This window comes from Perissodus microlepis, chromosome 3 (assembly GCF_051167445.1).
Source record: "Perissodus microlepis isolate ML-2025 ecotype Zambia chromosome 3, ASM5116744v1, whole genome shotgun sequence".
In the NCBI taxonomy this organism is placed as follows: Eukaryota; Metazoa; Chordata; class Actinopteri; order Cichliformes; family Cichlidae; genus Perissodus; species Perissodus microlepis.
The window spans coordinates 13,231,643-13,258,989 of record NC_140463.1 but is presented as its reverse complement, the minus strand read 5'-3'; the positions used below and the strand labels follow the sequence as shown (position 1 = coordinate 13,258,989).

Sequence of the window (27,347 nt, the reverse complement as noted above, 5' to 3'; positions counted from 1 at the left end):
AGCGCCGCGCAGACACTACATGCTACCAACGGTCGTGATCGCATCCCCGCATACTGTCCCAACAGATGATGAAACCCCGGCCAATTCGTGCCCAAAATTAGGGGATGTGACAGGCGCGGGCTAACCGCAGCCATTACTCTATGCGTTTTGCCCTTATACTTTAATAACAGCGGCACTATGGGATACCTGTGAACATCACCATGAACACACTTCACCTCCACCCATTCTGCCTCCAGCAATGCCCCGGGGCGAACCAACCCTTGGTGCACGAGGGTCTGCGTGCAGCCCGTGTCCACCAAAGCATGGGGTATACCCCCTCGAGTCCTTACCGGAATACTGTATGTCCCTCCTGGACCGGGAGAGGGTGCTGGGGCACCGGCAACGCAGAACACCTGCCCCACTTCCATCAGAGGACAGTCCCTCCTCAGGTGTCCCGGTTGCCCGCACTTCCAGCACTCCTGCCCCGGCGTCTGTGCTGTTCTCCGTGGCTCAGGGGCGGCACTGCTCATGTCTGATCCCTGGGAAGGCACAAACGCAGCAAAAGGATTAGTGGGGCTCAGCGCCGGCACCCGCTCTGCTTGCCCTGGCGCAGGTACCCAGCGCCTCGGTGCCGGCACTGGGGCTTGTTTGCTCGGCCTCCGGCCGCTGTCCCAGGGCTCCCCCGCTCTAGCGGCAAGGTGGTCCTCCGCCAACGTTACCGCCACCTCCAGACTCGCGGGACGGTGGCATCTGACCCATCTCGCCGTCTCCGCAGGCAGCCCCTCCACGAACTGCTCCAGCACCACCTTGTCCACCAGCAGCGTCTCGCCCTCTGACGATCCCAGCTGCAGCCAGCGCACCGCCGCGTCGTGCAGCTTCCGGGCCCAAGCAAACGGCCGATCCGCCGCGGCCAGCCGACAGGCCCGGAACCGCCGGCGATGATCTTCAGCGGTGAGCCCCATCCTGTCCACCACCGCCCGGCTCACGTCCTGGAAGCTGCTCCTCGAGGTCGGCGGCAGACTCAGGGCCGCCGTCTGAGCCTCCCCCGACAGCAGAGGAAGCAAACGCGGAGCCCACTCCACCTGCGGCCACTGGCAGGCCTCTGCCGTGGCACGAAAAGTCTCCAGGAAAACCTGGGGGTCGTCCCCGTCCCCCATCCGGGGCATCGCCACCGACAGTGGCGGAGGCTTCGGCGGAGCAGCGGCTCCAACCAGCCGCTCCAGAACCAGAGTCTGCCGGTCCGCCTGCTCCTGCAGCGCAGCCAGGTGAGCCCGCTGGGTCCCCGCTTGGTCTTGGCTCATCTTCACCATCTCCGCCAGCATCTGCGCCAGAAACTGCAAAGGCTGGGCGGGCGGCGCAGCCTGTGGGTCGGACATCCCCACGCCGGCTGGACACTGGGTTTCGGCACCACTTGTGAAATGCACTACACACAGGTACACACACACACAGGTCTTTATCACCAGATTCCACATTTATTTATAGTTTTCCCTGGGTTATGACTGAACACAGTCTGACAGCTGTCGGTCCCAGCTGATTTCCCTCTCCCTCCGCTCCTCTCCTTCTCACTATAAAAAGGGAAGGAAAAAACCATCAGTCCAAATCGCCATCAGCTGTTCTCACCGGCATCTCCAGCACCGCCCCGTTGAGCTCACTGCACCACTCCTCCCCTGCAGCCGCGCCCGGGACCACACCTCCGCCACATACGTGCTTTGTCTCTAGGGGCCACCGTACAGCTCTTCCTTAGACCAGCAGCCGGGGTGCAGTAGCAGCAGCACCTTCATAACTGGTAAATGAGCTCATAATTCTATTTGTACAATGTAAAATATTTGGTTGTTGCCTTAATTAAAATGCTTTTTGTACTTTGACATTTATTGACATTGTGGGTTTTTTTGTGTGTAGTTTTACATAACACTCCATCACTTTTACCTGTTCCCATGCAAGGGGTGACTGAAGCATGCACAGTAAGTTGGGAGATATATATATATATATATATATATATATAATCTTTTTTTTAATTATTTAGACCAATAGGCTGTACCACATCCCTTTGTAACACCATTTTGTTTCCATTGCACAGGACAGTGAAGCAACCCTGTCAGATGACTGTGGTTTGGAGGAAGTCCCTGTAAGTGCATGCATAATTTGGCCTGAATTTGTATCTACTTGTGTACTTCTATGTGTTTCTGACTGCAGTATGATTTGCAGGCAAAGAGGCCGGCAGAGAGGCCTGATACAGAGGTGGGCAGTCTTGTAATTAATTTTACTTCCTATATGACATGTATTGACCGTTAAATGTTGTCTCTACAATTGAAACAGGGTGACATTCGTTTGCTCTATAAGAGAAGTCTCCAGCAAAAAATGGAGTATACTGAGCTAAAGAAACAAAAGCTTCTAGGTGAAATCGAACTTCAAGCTCTAATGAGGCAAAAAGTTCAACTATAAATCAAGTTGCTTCAAAAGGAACTTCAGAGTAAGTAAAAATACACTTTCATACAGAGCACTATTGATGACCTTGCGTGATACAGTATATATGATTTTTTTCCTGGCAAATGATGACTGGCTTTTTTTGATGAGACAGAAAAAGATGCTCAAATAAATTTCAATGAAAAATATGTTTTGTCATGTTTTTAATATTTCATTTCATTTATTTATTTATTTCACACTTGGTACAACAGATCAAACCCTGCCCCCTATCTACAATCCAACTTATATTACAAGTGGGCACCAAAAATCAGGGAACAAACTAATATTAACATTTCTCTCCGGTCCTAGCTCAAACCAAACAACAAATTTACAATCGGAATATACCACTCCACATAGTAACAAGGAGAAAAATAAAATTAAAATAAATAAAACAAAAAATTATAATGGATCCTTTTTCAATGAACTCCAATTTCATTCGCATTCTTCATATTGAGTTATCGTTTTAAGCATGTAACACTTTTTAAAATAATGTAAACTTATACAATTCTTTAAATTATAATGAAGAGAGTTCCACAGTCGTATACCCCTAACCGTTGGACTCATTAATCTTTGTGTAGTCCTAGCTAACTGATGCTTAAAATAAAATTTCCTTCTGCTATCTTCTCCCACTGAACACATTAAAAATACTCTTTGTAACTTAAAGGGCAAAATATTATTTTTAGCCTTAAACATAATTAATAGTGTCCGTAATTTCACTAAATCTCCTAATTTTAATAATTTTGATTTTATAAATAATTTATTTGTATGTTCTCTATATTTAACATTATGAATCATTCGTATCACTTTCTTCTGTAATAAGTTTAGTGGTTTTATAGTATTCTCATATGTATTCCCCCAAACTTCAACACAGTAACTAAAATATGAGAAAAACAATGAAAAATATAAAATGCGCATTGTTTTATAATCTAATAAATCTCTTACATTTCCCAAAATATAAATGCTTTTAGCCATCTTCTTTCTAATATACTCAATATGAGATTTCCACGTCAAATTTTCATCTACTATTACACCCAAAAAACGAAATTCAGTAACTCTTTCAATCAATTCTCCATCAATGGACATAATGACTTCATCCTCCTTTAGACGATTGCCAAATATCATAAATTTCGTTTTTGTCAATATTCGAAATTGTGTTGCACAATTCTGTCCCGTGCAGCTCTGCCACTAGGTTGGTCCAAGTGCACTGGCTGGAGGTCACTGGCTGCTCCCAAGCAGGTTTACGCTTATGGATCTGTTGCTATGACAGCAAGTCCCGGATGAGCTTCGGAGAACCGAACGATCCAAGATCACGCGAAATCGTCAACAATCAAATCCAGCTAACTTACTTAGCGAGGTACGAAGAACGGACCCCATGTCTGTTTTTTTCTTTTTTTTGTTTTGTTTTGTTTTTTGTCATGACCGTACGGCCTGGTTCGTGACACTGCCTTTGTCTAATTGATGAGGAATAATAAATATCCATAAGAGAAAAGGCTGGTATTTCAAAATAAACTGCTTATTTCTTTCCATTTTAGAAACTGCAATGTTTAAAGGTTTAACTGCATACAACATCTCTTGAAAAACAAGGCAACCAAAAAAACCCAAAGCCCTTTGACTGCATTTATGTGTCAAAAATTAAGAAAAAATGTTCATATATGCAAAAATATATTTATAATCTCAAGTACAGTCAAATAAAACATGATCTATATATGCAATCTACACTAAGGTATAAAAATGGCCTTCACAAGACTAGGTGTTTTCTTTTTGAGTTCCTTTCTATTTGAGCTCCTGGATGAGGTAGATTTGTGTGTCTGTCAATGCCACTGTCTTAGTAAAAAAAAGACAAACGTGGGGACATTCTGAGAAAAAAAAGTGCTGAGGCTGCTCTGCTGTCTCATTCAAGTCACCTCCTGCTTTAAACTGTTCCTGACTGAGGTCATGAAAACCATAGGCATGAACTTTGACGTAAAAGATTTTCACAGACAGTTATATATAGGTATACCAGAAACAAAGCAAAGCAGGGATGTGTCTTTCAATTTTGATTGGTGTGTACAGACCCAGCTATGTATTAGCAGCATTTTTGAGGTGCAAAATCTGGTCAGACAATTTTTCAGGCCACCATGTCACTCCAGGAATTTTACATGTTTCGACAACTGTGACACAAGACCAGGCCATTGTCAACGAGACAAACTGGTACTGATCAGAGAGGTCTGGGTAAAGTGTGTGGAGTGCCAGCCACTCATTAATGTCCAAAGTCCAGATGAGTCTGTGTGCTTTAAGGGACACTATCCTTTCAAACAATATATGCCAAGCAAGTGATCTAAATATAGCATAAAGATATGGCCAACATGTGATGCCAGTTATGCCTGTAACAGGTTTATACTGGGAAACCTCCAGACGGTGTTGCAGAAAGACTGTATAGACAATATAAATGATTTCAAAACAAATGTTCTTGGTAAATTTGACCCTTTTATTTGATTATTTTTTAGAGTCAAAATAATCCAGAAATTATCTTTTTTAGAGTATTATTAGAGTTATTAATGAGTAATGAGGCATAAAAGTCATAATTAACAAACAGTGGTTTTAAAAACGTGTAATATTCACAAGAGGTTGATCAAAACTCTGACACAGGAAATTTGTTAGAAAACAACTAAATATATCTATTATTATACTTTATATGATAAGTGTTCATGGAACTGCCATTTTTGACTGGGAAAACAAAATTGTGTAACATTAAATGAACACAACATTATTTTTTAAGCCACGCACTGTAACAGATATGGAAGAAATTTACATCAACCTTGGAGACAACTTGAAACAACAGGTCATCAGAGTTTTTATCAAGTGTCAGTGAGGATGTGTGACTTAGATAGACAGATAGATTTTGAACCCCAGTAACATATCCAGAGTTTACCGTTAAGTAGCCAGTGGGAGCCAAGCTGAAGCCTCAGTCTGCCTTTCTGTTAAAGCACGCAGTGTTTTTGAAATGCTCTTTTATTGATTCATCATTGAATATTAACTTGTTTGTACTTTCATCTGTTAGTTTGTCGTCCTCTTCTGCAGGATTTCCCGTCAGGTCAAGCCTTTTTCACCTTTTCAACAAATACAGTTTGACTTTGCAAAGCAGAAAAATGACACGTGACACAATAAGTGTAAAACTGTTGACTTTAAAGAAAAAATTTTCCTACAATGTTAAGGTTAAATGATGACTATAGAATGAAAACTGTGGGCAGATCACCAGGCTGTGGAGGAATAGTTGCTCCACAATGTTATTGTGGATCAACAAGTGAGGCTCTCCACTCTAGATCAAAACGTATATTTATTCATGTACTTATGTATGTATGTAAGTAAGTATTTATTTATTGATGAAATGTATGCAAAGTGTATGGCAGCATGTATCTCACCGCCAAGCCAATCATTTCAAAATTTGAACAGTGTTTCTACAAGAAAATGTGTGGGACGAGTGCACTAGTTACATGGCATATTTCATTATATCTAAACTTAGTACAAAAGATAAAAACAATTATTAGCATAGGTTTTAGAATGTAATTTTGCTTCATTTAAATCAGCGGTCCCCAACCGTTTTTGCGCCACGGACCGGTTTATGCCCGACATTATTTTCATGGACCAGCCTTTAAGGTGTCGCGGATAAATACAACAAAATAAAACTAGTACCGGTACCGAAAAACAGAAGATTTATTCATAACACACGTGAAAAGACCCAGGAAAACCGAGTTAACGATAAAAACGATAACAAAATGACGCTGAAAACCGATAAAAACCCTGAAAACTATACATTTCACACCTGAGCCTCAACTCTCGCGGCCCGGTACCAAACGACTAACGGACCAGTACCAGTCCGAGGCCCGGGGGTTGGGGACCGCGGATTTAAATTATCCTAGAAAGTCTTACTGCTTACAGGACTGCATAGGCAATCCTCCTGTGCTTGTTTTTAAAGCTGCCATCCAAATGCATGGACAGAGAACGTGGGCATGAAAAAAAATCACATACATATAGAAGCACACTTTTTTCAGATTTTTTAAAAATCTCAAAATTTAAACATTTTGCTTCATTATATTTCTGCTACACATCCTTTAAAAACCAGCTTCATTAACAGCTCCTCTCACAGCAACCCAAATTCAGAGTGTTGTTAATCTATCTTAAACTATGCCAAGAAAAACATACGTTTAATTCTACTGTTGTAATAATTTGGCACAGTCATGGTAAAAAGACAGTAAACGGTCTGCCAAACAACACACACCACAAATCTCTGAATAAATCTCTGCTATTATTTCAATTTGTCCTTGTTTAACCTTATTGGCATTACTGCACATCGTTGTTTGGTTCATCACGAGGTTAAGTTACAGCCTAATCTGTCCAGATTAAAAAAGCAACATCTTCCTGAAATTCTTACTTCTCGTCATGTAAGTTGGTAACTTAGTTATAACACCCTCCAAACACATATTTGTTTTGATCGCTAAAATCTGGGTTCTCTCCAGATGCCCTTCAACAACCCCTCCCCCCTGCTCTTCATCATCAGCTGGATCAATCATTTTGTGTACTTATGTGTCCACACAGACAAGCTGATGATTGATTGGGGACGACATCAGTGGGCAGAAGAGACCCGTTGCTCCCTAACAGAGAGAATAACTCTCTGTAGCTGCAACTTATTTCAAGAGATTTATGCCTTAAAAATTGCCTGTTTAAACATTTCTGAGGGACCAAAACTGTAAAGACGAGAGCAATTTTACAGTTTCATTGTTATCGTTACATTTGCCAGGATGAGATCTGCCAGAGTTTCTGTTTCCTTGCTACTTCTTCTCTTCATTCACTTTGAAATGGTGAGTTAGCCTCTCTTTTATCAGTTTTGTTGATCTGTTGATCAGAGTTGCACTACATGGCTAATAAGGCCAGTATTCAGTCCTGTGTTGTGTAATAACTGTAACTGAGATTTAGCAAATTTACAGAATTTACAGTTGCTATACTTTTAGTTCTGTTTTAAATGGGCTATTATAAAAACTGTTGAACAGTTTTGTAAAATCACTTAGATCTGAATGCAAATTTATAAAAATAGCATTTGAGGTTGGGCTTTGGGGGAATTGGAGGCTTCACTGTGGCAAATGTAATCAGTCAGCGTGACTGAGTTTGAAAAACCCGGACTCTTACGGCAGGAATCCAACAGGCAAGCCTACCAAGTGATATGAACCATATGCCCATATATGATTTATTTACCTTAATCACCAACAGAATCCTGATGTTCTAGACCCAAAAAGTGCCCAAATTTGGTTGAAACCATGGAGTGATCAGGTAGCCTGGTTAGCGAGTTGTTGTTTTGACCTTCTGCCCACCTGAAGCAACATACTTTCACCAATGCAGCTGCGTGTGTTGCTTTAAAAAGCTGCAGAACATGTTTAAGCCTTATAACAGAGGTCACAGGCTAGTATTTTCAATAGATGTAAATAAATAAAGTGATTTAATGTCAAATGTGACAAAAATAACTAAATTGCATATCTTCTGTAATTTAGCAATTATTTTCATTAATACCAAACAGACAGTTTAATGAACTTTATACCTAGCAGCTCTAAACATATGGAGTCTTACGTGGGATTAATTAAAATCCTATTATAAGTAGGCTACTTTAGCTTTAAAAACTGTAAATAAAATAAAATAAAATAAAGAAATAAAATAACAAAGAATAAAAAAAATGAATAAACCATTTTTCTATGAATTTTGACTAAAATCCAGTTCCAGACTAAGCATTAAGCAAAAAAATCTGTTTGCATACTGTTAAATTGATCCAGCTTCCATCCTGTTCTTGGTGAAGTCTACACAAAGCTTTCATCAAATTAAAAGGTTAAGTGGTAGACAGGCCATAGGGAGCTACTGGTGATTAACAGGAGAGCGAAAGGTTTGCCATCTTTATTGATTTCTACTTTCAGGTCCAGTAAAAACTGACTGTTATCAGTGAAACGACCTCAGAAATATGGATAAGACTTCAGGTTTGGAAAGGTTGTGTGTGTTTAAGGGGCCAAACCAAATGAACTTTTATTGGCAGTCACCCAGTAGCAGTTTAAACAAACAACATAAAGGGGGTTATAGTCCACAAAAGAAGGGCATGGATTAGTTACTGTGGGTTGTAGTGCGGGAGAAAACATTGAGATTAGCATAAAAAGTCTTATCCCCAGAATTATTTTCCAGGACAGACCTGCTGGCCCCACCCCACAGTTCACTCAACCCCAGTGACTATCTTTGCAAGTTGCCAACCCCTCTGGAGATCCATTTTTATTTTTGGGGTTTTGCCCAGTCCTGCCTGAGCCCCAGGAAAGGGTTTCAGTTGCCTGCTTGTGGACAGGGTTATCTAGCTACAAATTTTGTGTCATTGTGGGGTAAAAAAAAAAACACTTAAACATGCAGACATGAGGCTGGAGCAGTCAGGGAACCACTAACCTTCCAATTAGTGAATGACCTGGTCTTTCCCTGAGCTACAGCCACCCCGAAGAATGAGGAGTACAACCTGCATCTCTACATCATGACATTGAGGTGGTCAGGCATCTGATCGGGATGCCTCCCTCCCTTGGCAGGTTTTCCAGGCGCACAAAACTAGAGGGAGTCCTCACTGGGTGGCTGTCTCTCTGGAGTTAGAGCAGGTCATCTACTAACCAAGGCTGGTTGTTCGATCCCTGCCTGCTCCAGTCTCCAAGTATCCTTTTGCAAGATACTGAACCCCCAAACTGCCTTCCAGTGTGTTCATCAGATTGCAAATCTGTGTGATTCGCTTGAACAAGTGCAAGATAATAGATGAATTAATGGATTTGTAGTAGGTTTTCCACACATTCATTACATTTACACCCAAAGTACAATAAATGAAGACCCTCACTGAAATAAGGTTGTGACCAAAGACAAAGTTTAATCCATCTTTGAAAAACTGACTCTTCATTATTTAGTGATGTAGCCAAGAAAACTTTAGGGACAATGTTGATGACTAACCAGTATTAAATACCAATAGAACCATCACAAGTTTAAGACCAGCAAACCAGTTGGGGGGGCACCAGTGTGTCTACACTTTTGAGGGTAGGGTAGTTTGACTGGATTAGACTGGGAGGAGACCCAGCTTTTCAGTGATATTTCCAAGCTTGGAAAAATTGGACCATTATAAAGGTCATAAAGGTAAAATACAGGGTCTACAAAAAATAATCACCTGATTCCAAAGAGTTTTAACTTCACAGCCGTTCACCACTCATTGAAACACGTACTTTTAGAAAAAGAAGTTTTGTGAGTTTCATGTAGTTGTCACAGTCTGGCTGAGGCAGACTGATTCTAAAAAGGGACTGAAATGCAGAACAAAACAGAATGTGAAATGTGACATGGATTAACAAAAAACGAGCTGTTTATTAAGGCTGGCAAAGAAGTACAAAACAAAAGGAAAAGGCGAAACTAAACAATAACCTAAACTAGGTGAACTAAGATTAAAGCATGAAAAAAACCTTGAACATGGGACCTGGCATTGAGACATGGAAAGGAAAAAAAAACAAACCATGACGTGAACATAGCAGACAACCTGACAAAGACTGAATGAGAAAACACAGACTAAATACACACAGGAGGATAATGAGGGAAGTGGAAACACATGGGGAAACAGCTGACACACATGAACATAACGATGTCACAGGGGAGTGTAAAACTAAACACAATGAACATAGGAACACAGGACCACTTCAAAATAAAACAGGAAACATAATGAAACGCAGACATGACAACATGAATTTGACAGCAAAAGACATGCAGACATAAAACACATAAAGGACAAGGAAAATTTAACACAGGAGTTGAAAATACAAGGGAAATCTAATAAACAAATGAACTTAGATAACCTAATGAACTTAAACATAAACCATAGCATAAAAATAAACTAAAATTCAAAACACTGGGTCAAAAGACCCAGTCGGCAATATAACAGCAGTGGCTGTAGTGGGATGAGTTTGACTACTGTATATACGTATGCTCTGCATCCAGAAGGGGACACATTCACCACTTGTAAACACGGTAAGGTTTTTTTTGTAAAATGTTATATTCAGCCACATATTTTAATATGTAACTAATTTTTTTAATTTAAATAACTTCTTGTCCCACCTGCACCGCCTTCATAGCCCACCAGGGTACAACAAACTACAACACCACACTTTGGAAACAACAATTTGTACTAAATAAAAAATGAATAGAGTAAGTAATATAAATATTGTGACGATTAAACTAAGCTAATGTTAAAATCTTCATTATATTCAGTACTGTTGTCATGACTGTGTGCGGGCAGGCAGGGAGATAGGACCCAAAATGCAGGACACGGAGGCAGACGTGAACTCAAAATACACAGCTTTATTGCTGGAGAAACGGAATAGAAACTAAACTGAGGATACAAAAATAAACTAAGCGGGCAAGCGGAACACACAGATAACGTGAGGGTAAGTAGACGTTAACGACGCGACAGAGAACAAAGGAAACACAGGGCTTATATACACACGGCAGTAATCAAGGGATGAGAGACAGGACGGGAACACACCTGGGAACTCAAACTATACTAAACATGAGACACCACCGAAAAACTAATCCCTCACCAAAAATATGACATATTTATAATCATGATCAAAGCACCAGAGAATAAGAAAATAATCCATAATGCAAAAATAAACCAAAACATAAGAAATTCAAAATGCTGGGTCGAAACGACCCAGAACCGTGACAATTGAAGTTTTTTATCACCCAGTGTTGCTTTGGATAGATACTACCACAGTGTAACTATACTATGGGTTTTTTGCTTTTCCAGGTAAAACCATCAGACAAAAGTAACCGAGCACACGTAGATGATCAGCCCCATGTGACTGAGCAGATCGAGCAGACTGAGCAGACGGATCAGAAAATCCAGATACCAAACTTACCAACCCCATTTCCCACCCTACTGGCTACTACCAAAACCCCAGAGACACCTGAGAGCAATGAGTATCTGGAATCATTTCAATGTTGGTATGTGGACTTGTGTGCTTAAGTGATTTAATTTCACCTTGGTTGGAGTTATCTTTTGCTGTCACCTGCAGTGCTTTCCTCTCTTGATTTTTTAAGGCAAAAGTGACCATAAGCAGATAAAGACAAAGTAATAATCCAATTTAAACAGCTGTGCTGTAGAAGATTTGTGCTGTAGGCTGAAAACATATTTATTCCTCCTGTAAAAGTTGAACATTTTAACATGGGCTGACTCCCTTTTGGAGCTTAAAGTGGACTTAAAGTGGAATTAAATTTTTTCCAGTGATTGCAGATGGGGCACTTGGTTTTACTGTAGCTACTTATCCTAGGACAAGCTATTTGGTGGAAAGGAAACACTTCTTTTTTTATTTTAAATGTTAATGTTAATTTTTCAGCCCTGGAGATTGTGAGATTATTTATTTCTTCCTGATAAAAGTGACATGAAGGAAACACAAAAGGTTATTCTGTTATTCCATTCAAAATATGATTATTGTGTGACTGCAAATCACACAGTAATCATATTTTTGCATGATTATTGTGTGATTTGCAGTCTGCCTGATCTGTTGGTCTACATTTATTAGGAAGACTCGTGCATCATGTGATGTGGCTTTTTGCCCTCCATGGGAGCGTTGCGTTGAAGGAAAGTGCACATGTAAACCTCCTTATCTGTGCCCCGTTGAGAATGTGAACCCAGTTTGTGGCCATGACAACAGGAACTACCGATCCTACTGCCAGGTAACTCATTATAGTCCTAGGTATGACTGCTATATCTTCAGTCAGGAACCAGTCAGGAACTAAACTAGCGGGCACTGATATTAGACAAGGAGGCCTAGTTGTTAGTCCCCACTCAAAATCATCCCTAAGGTCTTCTATCAGGTTGAGGTCAGGAATCTGTGCATACCAGTAAACCATACCGGTAATGGAAACCCATTCGATGAAGCTCTCCATGTTCCTGAGCTGGTCTGAAGGCCAAATGATGGTTGGAGGTCTGTAGCTAATGAATCAGCAGAGAATTTGCACACTATGCATCCACTGACCCAGCTTTGTGATTTTACAGGACCCAGCATTTCGAGTTGCTCTCTTCCACTTTGTTATAATACCACTAACAGGTGACTGTGGATCATCAGGTGACCAATCTTTCACAAATGTTTTGTAGAAGCAGTCTGCATACCTAGGTGCTTAATTTTATACACTGGTGGCCACCTGAATTCCATGATTTGGATGGGTGAGTGGATACTTGGCAATATAGTGTACATGCAGTGAGACAAAAACTGGTTCATCCCAAAGACAAAACTCCTAAACACAAACTTAACAATGTACTGTATGGCATACAGCGAGGAATGCCCAGACCTCTACATCGGAGAGACCAAACAGCCACTTCTTAAATACATGGCACAACATAGAAGAGCCACCTCCACGGGGCAAGACTCAGCAGTCCATCTGCATATAAAGGACAAAGGACACTCTTTCGGAGATGCTAATGTTCACATTTTGGACAGAGAGGACAGATGGTTTGAAAGAGGAGTGAAAGAAGCCATCTATGTCCACTGTGAGCGACCATCTTTGAACAGAGGCGGTGGTTTACGACACCAACTGTCTGCCATCTATAATCCAGTTTTGAGGTCCTTTCCCAGACGCCTTAACACCCACTCACATCCTGGGCCATCTGACCTCAGGAAATCACATGATAGGGTGGGGCCAAGTTTCACAATGGGTTCACCCAAAACCCTGGCTGATTGTGACCCACACCCGTTTTCACACCTTGGCTCATGTGATTAGACAGAGGATCAATAGGGGATCCATGACCGTCGTGGGGACACACCCATAGGGCTTAAAATCTGTGGCTCTTCACCAGGGCTGGACTGGAACAAAAAATCGGCCCGGGCATTTTGACTAGAGACCGGCCCACCAGGTATTATATGAAAAACCATAAAGCCTTTGAATGAAAACAAACGGTGTTGTCACAGTGATGTACACTATCTTGTTGGTGTATATGTATCAATCTAATAAACTTAAACCTACACCATCCTCCCTATGCTGGTATTCTAAACAGTACCTGAAAGTAGACTGCTTGGTCGAGTTAACCTCCTGAACTGTCTACAACACATGGTGAAAACCTGAAATTAAGACAGAGAACACTAGAGGTGAGACATGATCATTACTGATTACTGATGACAGATTTAGATATATTTTCATAAACCATTCATTTGCCACATCAATAAACAGCATGGAAGGGCAAAATATTTTTTCTAACATGGCAACCTTTAAAAAGTGAAAGGAGACAGAAAGACAGGTGAGAAAGAATAAAAGTTAACTGACTTTTTGATGGCATTTTACACACAGTACTGGTACAGAATCTAGAAAATGTGGGAAAATACTGGCATCATATACAGTACTTAGCTACTTCTGAAGAAATTGTGTTGGGACCCTCAAAAAATTACCATGTACAATAATGGATTTCTATACATTTTACATCAGATGAAAATGTTTGTTGTAAGATTCAGATAATTATTTATTCAAAGTTTTTTAATGACATAACAAAGAAAAGTATTTCTTTGTGCCCCCCTTTCCCTGTTAATGCCCTACATGGCCCCCCTGGCAAAACTTTGCTAGACCCGCCCCTGCACAGTTACCAGCTGTCAGCTACTTAGAAAAGGATCCTGGTGTTATTTGTCTCTCAGAAACAGTTCATAACTTCCCTTCAACTCATTCATGTCACCTAAAAGGTAAACCTGTTTCTCCATCACCTGTTCAGCTCTGATGATTCAGTAAGGACATCTCCTGGTTTCATCCTCATGTTTCCCTCTCACCACATATCCAAACCGACATCATGACCAGCAGCTTTACAGCTGTGGCTCCAGCAAACATCAGCTGATACTACCAAATTAATATTAAATAAATTCTAACAACAGCTGATCAAGCTTAAACGTGCTGCTGTTGTTTAGCGCGACATCCGCCGGCTTTCTGGCGCAAAGTGGGAGATAAACAAACAAGAGAGAAAAGCCGATCAGCTGATCATTGATCAGTTTCATGATTGATGTAGAAACAGGGGAGGAAGGGGAGAGAATGAGAGAAGAAGAGGCAGCTGTGCAGCAAAGACACAGAATAACTCCAGCTTTGTGCCTTTTTCATTGTAGCTGAAGTCCGGGACAAACTGTTCCTTTTCACCTCAATACGAGACGATTCCGTTTTTTACGGGACGGTTGGAAACTCTAATAATTAACCTTACAAATAAAATAAGATAAAACAAGTTCAACATCAATAACATCATAGCACCCGCCCAGCTGTATAGAAACTCCGTCATGCTAGCTAGTACGCAGTACGAGTTATTGTAACTGACTGTAAAAAGTCAGCATAACGAAAATAAACTACACTTAAACTTGGTTCATATCTGACCCAGATAGACTGCAGGTCATAACTTCTTACCTGAAGTTCAGTTCACCGCCTCAGGTCTCTGCTCCTCCTGCCTTTCTGTCATCCACCTGCCAGCGTGTTGCATCTGCTGGCCTCCACCACTTGCTAATGTTACTGAATCTGTGGAAGCTCCGCAATAGCCACCACCAAACAACTGAGTTATTTTTACACATCTCCCTTCATCTGGCCAATCCACCACCTTTTAGTGTTTATACCGTTACGGAAAAAAAACGAAAAACCACCATCAGGCATACCGGGCAAATGCCTGGTATGCCCGATGGCCAGTCCAGCTATGCTCTTCACCAATTACTCTTAGAACTGAAGAAGCTTCTCGTATGAGCAGTGAAACGTCTTCAAGAAACTCTAAGAAGTCCAGACACTTTTCTTTCCAAGCTCTTTAGACTACAATGACCTGGATGACTGAGAACCTTCACAGACATGCATTTTGTTTTTAAGATTTCCTAAGATTTCCTAGCTAAAAATCAAAATTAATCCTGACCTAACCAAGACACAGTTGATCTTCTGTATGTTACAAGTTTACAGAACATTAGATTATATTGCACATTTAGGTGCCACTATTTTTAAATTTCTATTTAATCTCTTTTCCAGGTGATGGCGCTCTCATGCCGGACCAGGAAATCCCACATGTCCCACTTTGGGGATGACTGTGATGGTTCGCTCTTTCTGATGCATTCAAAGCTTTGTGATTCTTTCTGAGATTCCTACAAATTGTTTATGTTACTTTAACCTCTTTTTCTCACAACAGTAAATGGTCCAAAGTTCAGAACTTCAATAGATGAGGAAACCGGATTAGTCAAGTTGTTTGTTCCTGACAGCAATGGTGGGGAGGAATTACTGGTGTGTAAGAAGATGTGGAACATGGCTGCTGCTAATGTGGCTTGCAAGGAACAGAAGAAACCACTGTGAGAGAAATTACACAAATTACGAATAATAAAGCATGAACATATAGGATAAATATACATGTTTATCATCTGCTAGTCAATAAAAATTTAATTCAGCAAATAACCGCAGTATTAGAGTCAGACTCTTCTAACATTGTGTGTACAGGGGTGCAGCATCCAAAGACACAGTGGAGTACAACACCTTGACAGCTTCCACACAGCTTCCACACAGATGTGTTAGTGTCTACTGCCAAGGTTATGAAACGTCCTTAGCTGAGTGTGTTATCTACGACAAAGTGGAGGTTACAAAAGGATCGTTAGTTGCTACTGCAACCTGTTACCAGGAATCAACAGCACCAACAGGTCAGTATGTGGTAATTCTACTCTATTCTTGTCTGTGGTTAGAAAACAATGTACTCCTACAAATTTGTAATTGGTAAATTTGAACTGTAAGAAGGTTTTCAGGGTGCTCTTAAGGTACTTGTACTTATCATAAATGCATTTAGAAATAACTTAAAATTGTTCCAAATCAACACTATTAAGAGAATGTGTATGAATTAATGTCTAAAAGTAAAAGTTTATCAGACCGTTATGCCTTCTGCCTGCCTTCGGTGTTAGGTGCTTCGGACTGGTCCAAATATAAGGAGACCACAGAGCTGACCTAACACATTTTGCAGATATAACACCTCTCTTGGAAACCTTTCAGTGTCCCCCACCAGAATAGCTCGAAAAGGTGCCTGGGAAGAGGGACGTTTGGGTGTCTATGTATAGACTATGCCCTTGCAACCTGGACCTAGACAAGTAGCAGAAGATGAATGGATTGTTAGAAAATTCAGTGGAACTTCTAGAATAAACTAATTAACTGATATAAAAAAAACTCACCTTAAATGTCATTAGTCCTCTGCAAGTGCAACTGCACTCAGCAGGGACTTCTTGTTGGGTATAAATTTGGATCTTAGACATTTATTTGAGCTTTCTCAAAAACTTTGAGTCGCTAAATAAACATTTCTGTATTCACAATTTAAACTGTCAACCCATCTTTCAGCTTCTGAAACCCAACATGAACATTTTTATCATCATCAGGCTCATATGACTCCCTGAATTTGAAAATTTAGAGACAGTGATGCTCAGTGTTCATTAATAAATAATTTTCTTCAACAGAATCGAATATTTTCTCCTCTACTCTAAAAGAAGTTTGACTCTTCTATCTGTTTTAGACCGTCCCTTCACCTGTGCAAATGGAAAGCGTGTGGATCAATACCAGACGTGTAACGGAATTGATGATTGTGGTGACCAAAGTGATGAGATGTGCTGCAAAAGTAAAACTACACACACACAAACACAATCAGAAATTATCTTACCTTAGCTTTGTGCCCCAAGTTTTACAATGTGAATCATTGTATTTATCAGAGTGCAGAAAAAATGCTTTCCACTGTAAAACGGGAGTGTGTATTCATAAAGAAGCACTCGTTGATGGCAAGATCGACTGCCTGGATGGCGAGGATGAATCAAACAAATTTAAGTCAAGTAAGGCACAACATATCTTTACTTCCACACAGTTTTAGAAAAACAGATGTTTGCTTTTAGAAAGTTGTTTTGTTTTTTTTTGTTTTGTTTTTGCAATTTAGTTTCTTCCACTTGTAAAACTGGTTTCACTTGGGTTCCTGATCTACCCAGACTTTGGCAATTACATAAAGGCTAGTTACATCTTGGAGCAAAATTAGTCCAAGAACACTATACCAGCAGAAATTCCAACTATAACTTACTGCTACTTACACAGCCAAGTTTAACGTGGACCTTTCTTGAATATGTCAACAGTATTCATCTAACTTAGGTAACTCAAAAGTTTATGTTGTGACACAGTGTAAGTCTGGAATACAAGTTGCGAAAATGCTCCTGTAATCTGAAAGCTCCTTATGATTACCGTAATATACATTTTTGCTAAATTTATATTACGTTAAACTAAATTTAACTGTGTCATCTAATCTTTTACTTAAACGTAAAAGATTAGATTAGAAAGATTAGATTTAACACCTGTTCACACTGATAGTGTCATGTGGTTTGCTTCATATAACCACAATACAAATAGTTGTCACAGTTAAAAAAAACGCTAACTTCTGGTGAATGACTTTCATAGCTGAAAGTCCACAACCATCAGTTTTTTTTTCCATGCACCCGAGTCCTTATAGCAATATGTTTCTGTTTTCTGTAGAATCACTTTCACAGAAAGGTCTGCCCAAAAATTCAGGTAAATGAAATCCTCACAGCAGCTGTTTGAATATTTCACTGTTTTAATTATTGATGATGATAGTAATTATTTTTTCTTCCTGTATTTCAGAGTACATCTCTCCAATGAATGGTATGTAGATTAAAAGTGACTTATCAGAGGTGGTGGCACATCTTATTTTATATACAATGATTAGATAATCTTGATGCTATAGTAGACAATGACATTTTTGACAACAGTTTTCTTCTAGCTACAGTTTAGGAGACCTTTAATCATTGGTATAAGAGAACCTCAGAAGTTTGCATGGATTCCAAAGCTTAATCTAATCCAGTTGGGATACACTGGACTGCCAACTGCAATCCAGAATTAGTCACTAGTATTAGTGTGTAACCCCCTCACATACTATATGATTAGAACAGTAGGAAGTCTACCTATTGCAGAGGTTCCCAAAATGTGGGGCCCGCCCCCTGGGGGGGGGGGGTGGCAGAGCCATTTTAAAACAAAGGGGGGCCTAGCAAAAACAGTTTAGGAACCTCTGACCTATTGTAACCCTCATTTCAATTTGCATATGTTCTTTAAATCAGTCCTGAGGGTACAAGATCATCTTATATACAGGGATATCTAGTCCCCAGGGTATGAATTTCAACAAAACTCTGCGTTATAGCTTTGTGTGTTGTTAACTTTGTCCAGAAACGAAGGCCAACAGAAAAAACCTGGAGGCCAAGCTGTTCTGTGGCATTCCAAATGCTACCACAGTGGATGATGAGGAAGTGGTGCAACGAGGAAAGAGTACCCATGGAAGAGTCAAGAGGGTAGTTGGGGGAGTACCAGCAAAGCCGGTGAGCTGGAATCAACATAACTTTTTGAGTACAGTTACCGTTCCTGCTGCTACTATGTGGTTTTGTTTTGTCATTCTTACAATGTAGCATAATGATCTCCCTCTGATGCTAAATACCCAAAGGGATTTTTAAGGTCCTGTAGATCCTCAGATGCTCCACCTGTTTGAAGCCCTAGACCTCTTGCCTAGTGTATGATAGTGTATAATAGCCCTGTTGGTTAAATCCAAAATGCTATGTCATGGCATGCCTACCTTTCTTAGACATACAAATTTAAATCAAAACACGATATACTCCCAAACCTAACCAAATCACTTTGGTGGCTAAAACTAACCAAACAACAAGTCACATAGACTAAAAGAAAAGAAAAGAAACCCCAGTTTCTCTCTTGATAGTTCTGTTACTCTAGCAGACGTCCACAAATTCAAATCCCAGCTGAGTATCATCACACGGAGTAAATTTGAAACCATTGGGAACATAATGAAGAATTCCATTACTGTTCCTCTCAAGAAAGAGGATAATGCCATGTCTGTTTCTGTGATGACATTGTTTTCATAGAAGGTCTTGCTTATTTCAGCACGAAAATGCCACACCCCATTTGGCACAACTGAATGATAACTGTCATCATAAGTAACAAGCAACACATGAATAACCTGCCACATATCTTCCTGTTGGTGTGTAGACCCAAATCCAGTGGCAGGTTGCTCTGGAGGAAAACAAGAGGATTGACTGTGGAGGAGCTTATATCGGAGGCTGCTGGGTCATCACTGCAGCTCACTGTGTCAGGTCGGACAAATCAATCACACCACTCCCCCTTCCTAACATCAACACATTGAAGGTTTTAAAACACTTTTTTAAGACCAGGCATTGCTTTGAAAGTCCTCACATATTAGGGTTTTTCTCTCCTGGTACCTTCACTTTCAAAAGTAGTGTAAATTTGATACAATTTCCAGAAAAATTTAGCCAATGCTCTGGTCAGTGCAGTTAAAAGTCATGCTGTGCCTTGGAAGTCAGCAATAACCATATTTTTCTCCCTTGCTGTTTACAGACCCAACCCCCGTGCCTTCAGAGTGAAGTTTTCCCTCTGGAAAAAATCTCGAGCTCAAGACACAACTGATATTGTTCCTGTTGAGGACATCATTATCCACCCAAAGTATGAACAACACTATCTATACATAAATGTACTCTATTCATTTACAGGTACATCTTTTTCTTTTTTCATTCTAATAAAGCAGTTTTGAATGATCCACAGTTAGAAATACCAATTTTTCTTATACTGGGCCTTAGTTAGGACACTCAATTCATCCTCTGTCAGGCAACTTCCCCCTTATTCGGTGGGTAGGTAGGCTTCTGCACCTGAGATGACTGTATTTGGGATTCCCATTGTGGGTAAATGATATCATAAAGATCCAATGACAGAAGAAAGCTGAGTGAAACTGAATGTTGAGAGAGGTCTGAAGTCTGAGCTCATGACTCGCTGAGATTACTTGTATTTACATATGAACATCCATCACTGGGACAGCAGATATATCACAGAAATAAGAAAAAGCTAAATATGGTTACTTTATAATCAAATATGTGTAATCAAATAAGAACAATTTTTTTTGAATGTCTCACAGTTATGTTGCCAACACATATGAAAACGACATCGCTCTGGTAAAACTCCAGAAGCTTCCATTCACAGAGAAATGTTTGGTGGACAATCCAGCAATAAGCGCAGTCTGTGTTCCCTGGTCCACACACCTCTTCCAGCCCAACCACACCTGCAGTATCTCTGGGTGGGGACGAACTGCAGGTATGGAAAAAAAAAATCATATTTTCCTGTTGCAAGAAGAACAGTAATGTTGTTCAATCCAGGTTAAAAATGAAAGGGGATCATCTTCTTGATGCATTCTCAATCATCCAGGTAAGTAAATCTCCGGAAGTTGATTCTGTTCATCTGGACGTAGCGTTTTGTGGAAGAAACGTTTCGTCACTCATCCAAGTGACTTCTTCAGTCTCAGCTGACTGCAGGTTTCCCCAAATCTTATAAACAGTACATTTGCATAATGACTGAAACCAGCCCAGTGAAGGAACAATGGGCTGGGAGGTCAGTTCCTTAATCTTAACTATGCAAATTCTCATGACCATTGATGAACAACCACTGATCAATGTCCATGAGTACCATTCACAGAGAGTTGGGGAATGTGTCATGGTCCTGAGTCTGAGTTTCCTGTTTTTATTCTGAAGGTCCCGGTCTCATGTGAGTGTGTTCAGTTAACGTTTCCCCTGTCCCGTCAGCCCTGATTTCTCCCAGGTGTGTTGCCCTCCTGTCTCTCATCCCCTGATTACTGTTGTGTGTATTTAAGCCCTGTGTGTTCTCCTGCCTGTTGCCGGTTCGTCTGTGTTCCACGGTGTCCTGTTCCTCAGTCTGTGGCGCTCTGCCCCGCATCCCATTTCTTATGATCTCAGGTTTGTCATTTAGTTTTCCCAGTCTAGGTTTTTCCAGTCATTCATCATACCTCACTGTCTGTTCTGTCACTCCACTCCTTGTAAATAAACGTCACTAGTATCATCAGTCTACTGCCTGCATTTTGGGTCCTTTCTCCCTCCAACACCACACGGCTCGCCTCGGCAGCCTTGACAGTATGGCTGCAATCACAGCATTGAAAGGATGGTGAAAGATGTACCCTTAGGCCTCCTCCTCGATTCAGAGATGAATCATCCAGATGAACAGAATCAACTTTTGGAGAAAGGGGATCATATTTTTTGTCACTTTATAATTTGTCGACTTTTAAATTCATACTTGGATTTTCATCAAGTTAGGGTTGAGACGTATTTGTTTTGCTTAATTGTAATTAAGCAATTAATTATTTGTTTCCTATTTTTTTAGATTGTATGTCCATTTTCATATTGTACTATAACTGTATAATATGAAAGGTTTAATGAGGTTTAGGTTTAATGACTCCCATTGAGTATTTTACTTCTCTTAAGCCAAAAATTAAAAAAAAAAACTAAAAAACTATTTTCATCAATACATAGAATCCCACATAATTGTTCTGCGAAAAAATCCTCTGGACTAAAAACAGAGAGGGAACATCTCATTTGTTGGCAGTCCTCAGGTCAAAAACCTGCATCTCTGACTTTTCCAAAAAGCTGATTCTGTTCATCTGGACGTAGCGTTTTGTGGGAGAAACGTTTCGTCACTCATCCAAGTGACTTCTTCAGTCTCAGCTGACTGCAGGTTTCCCCAAATCTTATAAACAGTACATTTGCATAATGACTGAAACCAGCCCACTGAAGGAACAATGGGCTGGGAGGTCAGTTCCTTAATCTTAACTATGCAAATTCTCATGACCATTGATCAACAACCACTGACCAAAACCCACTGATCAATGGCCATGAGTACCATTCACAGAGAGTTGGGGAATGGCTGTAAGATGGTGAAAGATGCACCCTTAGGCCCCCTCCTCGATTCAGAGATGGTCTTTCCCTTTTCACGTAAATGGCCTCCTTGACTCCGCGCTCAAACCAGCGTTCCGCCCTGTCCAGGATGTGTACATCCTCATCCTTGAAAGATTGTCTACTGGCCTGTAGGTGTGAATAGACTGCAGAGTCCTGACCTGATGAGGTAGCTCTTCTGTGTTGTGCCATCTGCTTCGCCAGAGGTTGTTTGGTTTCCACGATGTATAAATCCTGGCAATCCTCCTGGCACTTAACAGCGTACACCATGTTACTCTGTTTGTGTCGGGGGACCCGATCCTTGGGGTGGACCAGTTTTTGGCGCAGCGTGTTTTGGGGTTTAAAAGCCACAGAGACCTGGTGTTTAGAAAAAATGCGTCTCAACTGCTCCGATACTCCTGACACATATGGGATCACTACAGGTTTTCGCTTAGGCAGCGGTTGTCCTTCTCTCCTGGATCGGCTGGAGCTTTCTTTAGGTGTCTTTCCAGCTTTGACAAAAGTCCAGCTGGGATAACCACATTTACTCAGGGCCTTCTTGATGTGCTGTTCTTCTGCTTCCCTGGCCGCTGTGTCTGTGGGGATGTAAATGTACTGTTTATAAGATTTGGGGAAACCTGCAGTCAGCTGAGACTGAAGAAGTCACTTGGATGAGTGACGAAACGTTTCTCCCACAAAACGCTACGTCCAGATGAACAGAATCAACTTTTTGGAGATTTACTTCCCTGGATGATTGAGAATGCATTAAGACTGCATCTCTGACGATATGGAGGTGCATTAGTGCCTAATGTAAAGGTTTGTTAGCTGCAGGACTCAATTGCAGGACTAAAACTGGTAAAAAGTCTGTGACTCACAAGTACTCCAAGTCCAATCCATTAAAAGCTCACTCGTTCACATCCACTCAGGGTCCACAAAGCAGGATAACAAGCAGGGAGGAGAGGAGATAGACGTTAGATAGAAGCAGTAGGAAATACAAAGAAATCACTAAGCAAGCCGGACCTTCACTGACACAGGTTAGCCCAACGATCCCGTGAAGAAACAGACACCATTAATGCTGAAAGGTATGTAGGTATATATATGCTTTAGAGCAACATGCTCTCTCATTCAGGTTCCATCTTTTTCAGGAAAAATGCACAATTAACCAAAACAGTGCTAAGCAGAACCCTCTAGCTATTACAACAGCATGACTTCATTGTAAAACAGTGGAGGTGCTAAATTGGCCTGCTGACAGTCCAGATCTTACACAAGCTGAATATATCTGGAACATCATGAAGTGAAAAACAGGACAAAGAAGACTTTTATCAGACAAGAATGCAACAGTATTGATCTATATCTCCATCTACTTTGTATTTTAAAATGTTTACATTTACTTCATATGTACTTTGTGAAGTTATGTTTTCCCATCAGCTGGTTTGATTAATGAGCAAAGATTAAATATTCCTGTCGTTGTGTCCAGAGGGGAGGTCAGCTTCAGTGTTGCTCTGGGCCAACGTTTCTCTGATCGACGATTGTGGCAGATTCTATGGGAACCGCTTCAAACCAGGCATGATGTGTGCAGGTGAGTGATCTATACACAGCCGGACTACTGCAACCTGGATATAGTACAGATGGAAATGTGTTTATTTGTAGGTGATGTGGAGGGCAGCGTGGACTCCTGTCAGGGCGACAGTGGAGGTCCTCTGGTTTGTGTGGATGAGTTAGGAGTTTCCTACCTGTGGGGCCTCGTCAGCTGGGGTGAGAGGTGTGGACAGCCAGGATTCCCTGGAGTTTATACACAGGTACAGTACACAAAGACAATACTATACTATACAAAGGAGAAATTTATTACAAAGGGGTATATACTGTGTACATATGCTGCAAGTGTCAGGGATCAGCTGTGTGACAACCCGGATTTGGACTTGAGTCAGAACACAATAAAGACTGACACAATATATAAATTCACGGGATGATGAGGGAACAGGCAACAAGTGGAGACAAGGCTGAAATCAATAACTGACTAATCAGATAGAGGAACACAAGGCACACAGGACTTGAGAAATTTGACAGGAAATGACTAACACTGAGACCTGGACTAAAACATAAGAATTTCACTCAGAGACAAAATAACAATAACAGAGACAAGACAGGAAGGACAGAATAGAAATACAAAAGTAAGCAGGGAACTAACAGCATAGTAAATAAAATGCTATACCCAGAAGATGAAATAATACAGAATATCGAACCGAAATGGAAGTTCTGGGTCCAAACATTTACCGTATGTGAATTCTTTTATCTGAATTTAGAAGCATAAAATTAGAGGTCTTTCCAAATTTTATGTCTTTAACCCTTGGATGCACAACCTACCAATACCTACACTCTTCCACGAGTGGGGTCAAAAATGACCCAAATAGAAACAATGCATATTGCTATAAACTCGGTTGTTATTCTTCAAAATCTTTAAAACGAAGAGTTGTTATATTTTCATATTTGAGGTATTCCTCATAAAACATGTTTGTGACATGAGGCCCTTTGCATTTTTATTTATTTTTTCATTAATTTTAAGAAATTGCAGTTTTTGTATCACTTGTATCACTTTTGTATGCTTGCTCGGCATATACTGCAGAAGCTGGGTCTTCCCTCTGAAAGGCACAAGTTGTTCATCCACTGTAACACAATCACTGAGGATGAATTTCTGCCTGCAGTTGACCAGGAACAGGTCCCATATGTAGCAGAAAGCTGCCATGTGGTTTGTTTTCAGTCGGTAGGCTCTGGTCCACTTGTCATCAAAGTGCAAGAAACAGCGAATATCTTTAAATCTTTGAATTGACATAGTGGCCTTTTACAATGGGTTATGCAGAGGACTCCCAAAAAACACACTGACTGGTACATCCCAGTTCTTCTCACTTCCTGCAAGAATGGTCAATCAAATGAAGGCCAGGAGCTTATGTTTGATTACATTTTTCCACTCTTTTCCCCTGTCTGTGGCTACTCTTCATGCCTCCATGTTTGTGCATGTCAGCACCTCTTCTATTAAATTATCAGACATGAACATCTTCCATCCATTTATTGGGGAGACAGTACTAAACCCAGGTGCAAGCCCTGGCCGACTAATTCAGAATATTGTGGCTAGAGCAGTAAGAGGGGCTCATTCTGTTAGACTCAATATCCATTTCCTCTTCAGAGGACACATCAGAGGACTCCTCTGTATCTGACTGGCCTTGTTCAGTGGGGGGGGACAATAGTCTGGGTCCTCTATATCTGAGATGTCAGATTCTGAGTCAGTGCCTCCGATGGGCTCTTCATCCCATCTGTCCTGGATCATTTGTAGGGCAAGGTCAACAGGGATCCTAGCTGGCCTCATAGCAGCCATGTTACTTTAGGTATTTAAAAAAAAAATCAGAAAGGACAATGTTTGAAATGCACAGCAAACTATAAACAGGGCTGCACATAAATGGTCCTCAGGTGCGCATTTGCTGTCAAAATAAAAGACGCATACCAGATAAGAAGTTGGAACGCTCGTTTGTGTACATTAGATGTTCTGGAGGAGGACAGAGATTTGTTCAGAACTCTTAAAGATGTCGAAGAAGCAAGCTCCATAAGCAATTACTTAGGTGTTCCTCCACCGCAAAAGAAGTGTGTATTCTCTGAATTTCTGGGAATACTTTTATTTTGACAGCGAATGCACACTTGCGGACCACTTATGTGCAGCCCTGACTATAAATCATGTATGTTACTGTGTAAAAAATTAATTCTTGATCCATCAGAAGTGTAAGTGGGTCAGTCAGAGTTGCTAAGAATGAAAGTTTCATAGAAGATTCCATAGGAACTGCTTGGGGTCATTTTTGACCCCACTTGTGGAAGAGTGGGGTAGTGATACAAAAACTGCATTTTTTTAAAAAATTAATGAAAAAATAAATAAAAATGCAAATGGCCTCATGTTACAAACATATTTTATGAGGAATACCTGGAATATGAATATATTACAACTTTTAATTTGAAAGATTTTGAAGAAAAACAACCCATGGGGTCATTTTTGACCCCACGTGTGCATCTAAGGGTTAAGACATTTCTGTAGTTTAACTAACTGGTGTGTGTTATCTGGCTTCATGGACAGATAGAGCTGGGTGTCATCTCTATAGCAGTGAAAATGTACCCTGTGTAACTCCATAATTAACCTTTGTGTAAAGAGGTCCCTACATTTACATGAACAAATTGGAGTCTTAGAAACATCAGGGTTTTGTTTTTGTGGTCAAATAAGCCTGAAGTGTAATTTTTGTAATTGGCTGTAAACATGTTTATTTCTGCTGTAAAATTTGACTTTTTAAAACTGGAGTCAATGGGTTTGACTCATTTTTAGATCCTCACTTAGACGCTTGAAGAACTGTAGCTTTTGACTATTTCAATTTTCCATGACCTTTTGTTTTACTATTTTTTAATGGTTTGTTTCTTTAATTAGATACAAATGCTTTGTATAAAGCCAAATAGTTTTGACAGTTTGTTTTATTTTTAGAGCATTATAAATAGTTACTAATGATAATAGTTTTCAATAGGCCTTCCTCTCATCATGTTTTTTTGTTTTCTTTTATTTTTTCATGTATAGTTATTGTTGATTTAGTGACTGTTATGTATTGTGGTATATTTTGCATGACTTGTATAGTACTTATTTCACATTTTAGGATTATTAGAAACAGTAACATTGTGTGTCTCTGTCTGACAGGTCGCGCATTACTTCGAGTGGATTAGGCTTCACATAGGTTGGTCTGCAGTCACCAAATTCAACTCATAATATGGAAAACCCACAGCATGTGGCCACATTTCAATATAGGTGTGCCATTTTATTTTGGTTAAAACTGCTCAGTGAAAGATGGTAAAATTCACTGTTTGATGTTACTGCTTGGACCTACTGTTTGTATTGGTATTAAAATACTACGTTCTATCCAGTAAAACACCAATAAAATTTGCTTGTAAACATACTAATGAGACTTAATCTTTACTTGTAAACATCTCTAAACTAAATTTGGGCCTTAACACACACTTGCTGAGGTTTACTCAAGTTTCTGGAATGTCTGATTGCTCTAATAGCATCTTGTTCTT

General features: G+C 40.4%; 1 protein-coding gene and 1 long non-coding RNA gene across 2 annotated transcripts; both read left to right on the top strand.

Annotated features, from left to right (window-relative positions):
• The first annotated feature begins 1,744 nt into the window (after window positions 1–1,744).
• LOC146390017 (uncharacterized) lies at window positions 1,745–2,396 on the top strand. Its single transcript, XR_014799786.1, has 3 exons — window positions 1,745–1,940; window positions 2,057–2,104; window positions 2,185–2,396. It is a non-coding gene; the product is annotated as an uncharacterized LOC146390017 (long non-coding RNA).
• A 4,622-nt stretch (window positions 2,397–7,018) lies between these two features.
• Window positions 7,019–27,242, top strand: cfi (complement factor I). Its single transcript, XM_084923112.1, has 17 exons — window positions 7,019–7,280; window positions 11,261–11,457; window positions 12,036–12,189; window positions 15,478–15,541; window positions 15,635–15,791; window positions 15,937–16,133; window positions 16,988–17,089; window positions 17,181–17,297; window positions 17,983–18,018; window positions 18,109–18,129; window positions 18,688–18,836; window positions 19,516–19,619; window positions 19,882–19,986; window positions 20,453–20,628; window positions 23,731–23,832; window positions 23,904–24,052; window positions 26,971–27,242. Exons 1-17 carry the CDS (start codon window positions 7,221–7,223, stop codon window positions 27,037–27,039), a joined length of 1,959 nt encoding a protein of 652 aa, XP_084779238.1. The 5' UTR covers window positions 7,019–7,220; the 3' UTR covers window positions 27,040–27,242.
• Window positions 27,243–27,347: the final 105 nt, after the last annotated feature.

Coding starts and splice junctions, on each gene's coding strand:
- cfi (XM_084923112.1), top strand. CDS start 7,221: ATGAGATCTGCCAGAGTTTCTGTTTCCTTGCTACTTCTTCTCTTCATT. Junction 20,629..23,730: donor TGGGTGGGGACGAACTGCAG/GTATGGAAAAAA, acceptor CGTTGTGTCCAG/AGGGGAGGTCAGCTTCAGTG. Junction 24,053..26,970: donor TCCCTGGAGTTTATACACAG/GTACAGTACACA, acceptor TCTGTCTGACAG/GTCGCGCATTACTTCGAGTG.